Source organism: Buceros rhinoceros, unplaced genomic scaffold (genome assembly GCF_000710305.1).
Source record: "Buceros rhinoceros silvestris isolate BGI_N320 unplaced genomic scaffold, ASM71030v1 scaffold1142, whole genome shotgun sequence".
NCBI classification, from domain to species: Eukaryota; Metazoa; Chordata; class Aves; order Bucerotiformes; family Bucerotidae; genus Buceros; species Buceros rhinoceros.
In genome coordinates, this window is record NW_010398089.1 from 5,279 (window position 1) to 13,818 (window position 8,540).

Consider the following 8,540-nt stretch of genomic DNA (forward strand, 5'->3'; position numbering starts at 1 on the left):
GAAGATGCCTGGTTTTTTCCTCCATAAAGCCCTTTAATCATGAATGGCCTAGTGAAGGAGACTTGTATAAAAACTCAGACACTTACTGCGTCATTTTAAAATCCTTCGTGTAATACCATCGTTTTAGGTTCCTTTAAGGAAGTGATTTGTTAGATAAAGCAAGTCACGTATAATTTGCGATTAATTGAATGGGAAAGTAGAAAAATCTGGTGTTTTATTTGTTGCCATGAAAGGAGTGAAAACCACAATGCTCATGCTATACTGAGAATTTAAAATCGTTTTTGAATTTTCTTCATTATATATACATCTGCTTTCTTTCACAAGAAATGTGTTCTAACTTTTTAGACCAGGTATTCTTTTTCCACAAGAGCAGAGCTAGAACCCTAACATCTAGAAGATTCTATGATTCATATATGCTAAATTTGGAACTTTACTAGATATTTAATAACCCCTGAGAGGGGAGCATCTAACACACAAATGCTCTCCTTCAGAGAAGAACTTAAATAAGAGAGATGACAGGAGACAAATCATATTACAATAACTATGTTTGTTTTAATTGTCAGTGCTGTGATCATATGTTGACCTGCCTGTTTTTTTAGTCACTAAATAGAGCTGGAAAAGACCCCTGTAATGCAGGCTGGTGCGGGAGAGAGAGATGTTTCTGGGGAAAGGTTGTATCAGTGCTGTGATTATTACTTTGCCACGGAGCAGATTTAAGTGCCCATCAGTCTATAAACTGTCATCTTTTAAAGGAAAAAAAACAGCCAAAGAAAATCCAACAAACAAACCCAAACTGAAACAATCATTCCTGCAAATTGTCCGTAACGTTTTTCCCGCTGTGTTGTAATTAATTTTCCCTCTATTCTGGCAAGCATATTCACTGCAGAAGCTGAAAAAGTTGCATGAAATATTTGTTTGGAAACTGTCCAATGGAAAAAGCAAGGGCATAGCTATAGGAAGAATATGTTACAGATCCGAGCATGTGACACTTGGAAGCATGTTATTTTCAATAAAATTGGAGGCTACTGGGTTAAGATTAAGATCTGTTATAGAGCTGCTACAATCTTTTTTCTTTAGGAAAATAAACCTGGGTGAAGAAATACTTGTTTCTGCTTAAGCAAGTTTTTGTTGTATTGATGTGTCTAAGAGGCTATTTGACTTTAAAATAACTACATAATAATGCTATTTAATTGCTGAAATTGTCTAGGCTGTTCAGAAGCAGTTTATCAGGATTCTACATTTAAATAATGTAAATGTGTGTGTAAGTATGCATCTCTTTTTATACTACGTTGTTTAGCCTTTTTTGCTTTGGATAAACTTTTATTAGCATAAGGTTAAGACCAAAGTTTTCTACTTGCCCTTTTTTAAGTCTGTCAGTGTACTAGAAAACACTTTGGTTCACCTGTTAAAGCTGCTTGGCTTTATTTTAAGCAAAAGGGAGAAGTGAGAAACAGACAGATACAATGTAAGATAGGAAGCAGAGAAAGGAGGTCTAAGCAGGAATAAAGGTTCTCACTCCAGCTGATGCTCAAAACTGCCACTTCCAACTGAGAAACCTCTGGGTTTCCTTCTGTTGCAGTCTCTTTACTACGTGTTACCAAGAGCTATCCCTGTTGTGGTACATTTTGGGTATCCAGAAAGTGAGTGTCAAAGTCGTAACAGGAAACTTACAGAGCTGTCCTTCTGTCTGTGTAAAATTGTCTCATAAGTGGGATGAAGGCTCCGATAGTCTGTGGTTTTTGTGGACCAGTGTCCACCATATTTACCTTGGACCAGTGGTTTCTGGTCATGTCTCTTACCTAATGTGTTGGCTTGGTTCTTGAGAATTACTGGGAAGTACTTTAGCTGGACTAAACCGTGTTTTGTTTCTATTTTGGCAACTATTAGAAGCTTCTGACCTCACACTCTTAAGTTTTATTCTTAAGTAGAGAAGAAACAAACAAACTTTCCTGTGTCTTGGTACCCAGATACCTGTTGAGATGAATGTTCATGATAATTCTATCAAAAAATGGTTTGCTAGTAATACGAACCAGTCCAGTGACTCAGATTTTGGGGGTGGGGGCATGGGAGAATGTGCCTCTTGTGTTTTAACTGATTTTAATGACCCTGGCTAAGCAGTGAAGATCTAGATTGAAGTTTTCAGTTCAAGTTCTGTTTTATCCAAATGTATTTTCTCATTCTGCATCTAAAATTGTTGTAATTGTTGTAACTTCAGAAAAGAAAGTCAAATCTCTGTGCCAAAAGTGATGACATTCTTTCTTTGGTTTGGGTTTTAACTGTGGCATTATTGACACAGCAAAATAGGAGTAGAACTGCCACTGAGTCAGTTAAAACAGGGATTTTTGAAGAAGTGAAAGCAGAAATACTCAGTAAAACATTCCTCTAGGTTTATTTGGAAGTCTAAAAAACCTAATTTCTCCTTCAGAAATGTGCAGTAGTGCTCTTCTCTTGAGTTTTCTTAAAATTGAGAAGCTTCATTGCCTTGAGTAATTCCACCCTAAGATGTGCTCTGGCTCAAGTGCTTTCTTCTGAAAAGAGATCAGTATAAGTTTAATCTGGCTTTTTAAATTATTCTAATGCAAGTGCTTCATGTACTAATCACATGCACAGTAGGCCTGTATTCTGTGGGCAATTTGAAAGTTAGCGGAAAAAAGAATATCTTTTTTGGCACCATAGGCTTTGATATATAACAGCTGGATGTCTTGTAGATGTCTAGATGAATTGCCAGAAGCTCACAGTAGAGAAGGTCTTAATTCTTTACTTTCCAGGCATGCATAGAGGTTTGTGATTTATTTTTTTTTAATGCTGGGCTCTTGTGATGAGGCCATCTTGTATGCCCACCATTTGAGATGCAAAGCTGGATAAGGCCTTGCTAATCTGACATATCAGTTGTACGGTTGGCATATGGGTTTTTCTGCAGAGTAATTGAGGTCACCATGGCACAATAATGTTGTTTTTCACAGCAAGCACTAATGTGAGACGTTATGAGTGTGTTTATATCGAAAATGCTGCAGGTCCTTGGGATTTTGTAGGGTGGGCAAGAGCAAGAAGTGTGCGTTGCTGCTTGCTCTCTGATTCCAAGAAGTTGAAGGTTGTGTGGTTTATGATGTGTGCCGCAGATGTTTGTCAGGTGTGGAGAGACCTAGTTTTAGAAGTTTAGGTAGCAACATAACTTCCATCGATTCCCTTAAAATCCAGTTAGATTAATACTGCACAGAGTACAGAATTACTTGTGGAATTTGCTACAGGAGTATGCTAGCTGCGTTTATCCCCTCTGAAGACAACTAAGCCCATTTAAACTCTACCCCTAATATAAAAAAAAAAGTATGTAAAGAAATGCACCACTTGTGTATGTTACTACATGAAGGGGGATGAGTATTGTGACTTGTCAGCCTGTACTACTTTCAGCAGAAACTTGATATTAAGTGTTACACTGTTAGTGTCGGTGTCTGTGATTAGCCCGTATCTGAGGCTAAACTATAGCAGTTGCTCTATCCGTCGGCAACCCCTCCCCACAGAAAAGGGGGATCAGGAAAAGGAGAGGAGACTCACAGGTTGAAACGAAAACAGATTTAGTGAAACAGCCAAACTAACACCAATGCCAATATAAAGCACACAAAATTGTACTCAGCCCAGATGATTTACAGAGGTCACAATAAACAAAAAGCAGTGGTCAGGTGAAGGATGGTAAGTGAGCCCCTCCAGGGAGAGAAGAAGGAGGACCCTGTCCTCTGCAAACTGCCCCCTTTATACTGAGCGTGACGTTCGTGGTCTGGGATACACCTGTGAGCCGGCTGGGGTCAAACGCCCTGGGTGACTCTCAACTGCTAGTGGTCTGAAGACCATGGCAGCCCTATGATTCTGTCCCAGCAAAACCAGGACAGTCTGATACAATGCGAGTAGCGTCTTTTTGAGATTTATCATTAGTGGATTTAAACAGCTTAACCTTATGTAGTCCTGCAGGAAGTATTTTGGGATTTGCTTCTTTTTGCTTATAGTGTTAATTTCGTTTCCTTATCTTTATGGTTTGGAAGGATGTGGTTCTGTGTGTAGTTGATTTAACATTGTCACATTAGTTTTGTTTTTCTAATTCTGAATGTTGCAATCCTTAAAAACAGTTTTCTAATGAGAAATTATATCTATGACCAAAACCAGGATGCTACAGCAGAGTTAAAAATAAAGGAAGAAGTGGACGTGTGCCATTCTAAAGAATAGTAAAGTACGGTAGCCTCTGAACCCATGCATTTTCACTGAAAATATGCTCATTTACTTGGATTTATTGAATGATCTTAAAGTAAAGTAAGCACTCTGGTTTCATACTCAATTGCGTGAAAGGTATTTACGACACTGCAGTGATGTTAGTCCGGTGGCCTTTTTTAACCTGCATGTATCTGACTTCCTAGTCTGTGTACTATGACAACTACTAAAAGCAGCAGAAGGAGTTTATTATAATCTCACCTGCAAACAAGGTATTTCCTTCTTCCTAGATAAATGTAGTGTGTACATGAGTTTAATAGATAACTGCTTCACAATGAAGGCTGTCTGCTAAGCCTGGGATGTAAATATTATGTTTAAATGACAGGGCATTATGTCTTTCAGGTGTCAACGGAAACAATGGAGGATAGATTTGCCAGCCACCAGTGTAGTGATCACCTTTCATAATGAAGCAAGATCTGCTTTGCTTCGAACTGTTGTCAGGTATACCTAAGAGAGATCTTGCTTGCTTGGGTTTTTTTCCTCCTGAAGGCCATTCCCTTGTGTCAGAAGGAAGGGAAGTAACAATCCATTGTATTTTTCTGAACCATTTGCAGAGAGAAAGCTGAGCCTTAATTTCATTGATGCCTCCAGTTCTTATGTTCTGAAATAGCAGCATTAAACAAACGATTGTTCCCCTTTACTACAAATGCATGAAAACATAGAATTGATTACTAGAGGATGTTTGGAGGTTGGCCATGTAACTGATTTCAATAAAATCTCAGGGAAGATAGCTGTAGATCAAATATCCCTTGAGAATCTATCTGCAAGACTTCCATGTTACAAGTTGTCTAATCCACTAATTTCTGGAGGCTGGAATTGTAGGGGGAACAATTCTATGAGTGCCCTTCTTCACAAATGTTTTCTGTAAGAATAAGCCAACAGCTGTTGTTAAAGATAGAATCCTTGGCTGGGTTTTAATGTGGCTTAACAAAGTAATTGCTTTTATGACATTATTATGGAAAATTAAGACTATTGAAATACTTTTTTTTGGTCTGTTTCAGTGTCCTTAAAAAAAGCCCATCGCATCTTATTAAGGAAATCATACTGGTGGATGACTACAGTAACGATCGTAAGTACTTCTACAGGGTCATAACTTTAGTTTCTTTATTCTGGTAAGATTTTCTGTAGATGCTGGTAGCTGACTCAAGAGTAAGTCACATGAACAGGAGTTTGAAGAGACCAATCCAAAACTAGTTCTTAATTCTTTCATAACTGTCATTGCAGAAATGCGAAGAGTTCTAATAAATACTTCAGGTGTATTTTATCACTTCCTGCTAACTAAAGGAACAGGGTATGTAACTGAAAGCGGCCTTTACATGGCATTTAGTTTTACATCAGATAACATACTGTGACACTTGCAACAAATATTTTTGAAGGACTGCTTTAAATGAATGCTGGTCTCTGTCAATCTCTTGAAAAAATTCTTACTGAATCTAAAATAAGTCAAAGTTTTACAAATACTAGGGTATTACAATACAAACTTGAACAATTGAAATGGACCTCTGAGTAACATTTGTTAAAGGAAGTTAATATCCACATTTGCATTGTTAGTTTATAGCTAGTTTAGGATAGGTTTAAGCCTTAATGTTCGTTAAAAAGCGAACTTTCTTGTATGTGAAGAAAACAGTTTATTTAATCCTATAATATTTTTTCCTTATACAATGTAGAAACTGTCTTAAAGTAAGCAAAGAGAATACAATTAAATATATTTTGAGAATGTAAAACTAAATTAGCTTTAAATAACATAATGAGGGCACTAATTTCTTAGCCTGGTTTACTTAGCCTTTCATTATTTCTGGTAAGACAAGTTGGTATTTTTTTTAGCATATGTCTTATATTTAACTGCTTATGACCATAAACATTTTCCACTACAAAGCTTTTGTTTTTCTTTTGGAGACTGCATCTCTTATGGTATTAGAGGTTGAATATCAAACTGGTTCTCATCACTTGAATTTTTTGTGATTATTATTTTTTTTTTAAAGCTGACGATGGTGCTCTCTTGGGAAAAATTGAAAAAGTGCGGGTTCTTCGAAACGATCGACGAGAAGGTAGGCTTAATCTCAGGGAAGGAAGATACAAATTCTGCTGTGCTGCCTTATCTGTGAATCTTCAAGTCTGAAAGAAACGTTCTGCTATGCATTCTGTATTGGGGTGGGGAGTGGATTTTCACTTTATACATCAACTTACCAGTGGAAGAAATAAAAACAGATGCATTTGTGCAAGTAAAAACAGGAATTCTGATTAATTCTGTATTGTGTGCGCCGTTGCCCATTGTTGGCTTTCAGCAACTTGAGAAGTTGCCCTTCACCTTCAACCTTTCCATTCTTACTGTACAAAATCCTCAGTTTAGCTGTTCGCATTGTACGTAAGGTCTCACTGTGAACTGTATCAAAGTTTGAAACAATCCAGCTTAAAATTAGCCCTCTCTTTGCTGGTTCCCTTACTAAAGATCATTTTAAGGATTCAGCTGAGAGACAACCCAGCAAACAGTTTGCCTGGCAGACTTGAGAGGGTTTGAACAGCCAGGAGGGCCGGACCCATGTATGCTAGATTTGCTCATCAGTGTGCCGTGTAACAAACTTGTCTTAGATTTTTGTTTTCATCTTTGTTGCTTTGTAAATTATGGTCTCATGTCACTGACCCCTTCAGTCAGCAGCTTCCTAGCTATGGAGCTTAAAGTATTAGATACAGGCAACTGTTACTCTGCAGCTGTTTGAAATGATAACTGAGAGCTGATGGTTAAAATAGCTGACTGAGTTAGCAGATAGTGCTTGTTTATTTTTATAGATGCTGTGTCTTCTAGGCTGCCAGCTTGGCCTGGGGAGCAGCTGGAATCCTTAGACTGTCAGAAACTGAAAGTGACATGCCCAAAACCTGTGTTGTCCCATAATTAGTTATTGCAAACTGATGGGCTTTTAATGTTCAAATGTTTTGTTTGGGGTGTGCTCAAGAACAGAGGCTTGTTAGGAACACAGGCTTCTTGTGACTTGCCATGCTTGCAGGGTTCTGAGTAAGCTGGTATCATTCTGCTGACCAGTACAGCACTTAAAGATGGAGGTAACAAAAATGGAATGAATTAACTCTTTTTGAATTTTTATTTTTAGTAATTATAAATATTAACTTTGTACTGCATATATAGATGAACTGAATTTTCGTTCATACTTTAAAATATGCATCACTATATCTGACATTGAAATATGATTTGAGAAAAACTTTACTATGACAGAAGAGGATAACTATTTGCAAATCAAAGGCACAGTTCTGCCTTACTTGGTATTTTTGTGAGATTAGGATTACCTGTGGGGTCTACTGTACTGTTTATCAATTTTTTTGCCTAGGTATTCGTATGTGCAACCAGGTGATAATTTTTAAAATTAAAATGTTTGGAGATTTCATTTGATTGCTGGCTTGTTATGCTTGAGTTTGATACTCACTTCGCTTTACATTTTCAAATGTAGGCTGATACAGTTCTCAGATACATACAAATGAAAATTTAAGAGAATTGGAAAATCGGAGTATAAGACACTAGGATTAACACAGTATGAACAACAGAGAAAAGCAGTGTGTTTTGAAATAAAAATTAAAATAAAGGGATAATGTCTGTGGATGACATTGACTGACTTTCAGAAATAAGGGGTAGTAGCTTTTGGTCTCATCTGTAGGACCAGAGTTTGTTATGGGAACAGATGTGCTTTGGAGGGCATCTCTGTTGTTAAGCTGAGTGTGAGTGTAGAAATTTGGGGCGGGGAGAGAAATTAGAAATGCTGTTGTGTGTTTTCTATGGAATTAGAGCCAGACAGTAGGTTCTATGGGAATGTAAGTTGGAAGTAATAAAGACTGGAAGGGAGGAATTGCAAAAGTAAAACACACATAGCCAGAGTACTTGAGGAATGGTTTGTTGTGGAAAAACTGAACAGAACAGGTTGAAAGGTTGGAATTAGAGAGACAGTATAAAGACAGTGAGGTATAGTTACTGCCAATATGCAACAGATAAAGCGTAGAAAGTACTGTCAGGGAGCATTGGCACAGCACATACCTACAGCAGGGAAGTGTTCACACTCATGGTAAGATACAGTACAAGGATCTTGATGAGGCTGTTTATTGCTGAATGTTGGACAGATCAAACAAGCTTCTCCTCTTAAGCATCCTGTATTCTGTTTGGCAGAGGCATTTTGCAGGTTTATTTTGTAAAGAGATTGGAAAGAAAGGAGGTTGACTAGACAGGAGGTTGACTTTTACAATGTTTCAATTGGGGGGAGTGGGGGGGGGGGGACCGGCCCCCG

The 8,540-nt window shown here is 37.8% G+C and overlaps 1 protein-coding gene across 1 annotated transcript in view; it reads left to right on the top strand.

The window, feature by feature from the left end:
* LOC104488854 (polypeptide N-acetylgalactosaminyltransferase 2) overlaps positions 1-8,540 on the top strand; it is a gene marked incomplete at both ends in the record, with an annotated part of 24,593 nt that overhangs the window by 3,867 nt on the left and 12,186 nt on the right. The window contains 3 exons of the mRNA XM_010130944.1: positions 4,600-4,698; positions 5,259-5,326; positions 6,240-6,305. Coding sequence (XP_010129246.1) covers positions 4,600-4,698; positions 5,259-5,326; positions 6,240-6,305 — 233 coding nt within the window. The remainder of the gene's footprint in view (positions 1-4,599; positions 4,699-5,258; positions 5,327-6,239; positions 6,306-8,540) is intronic.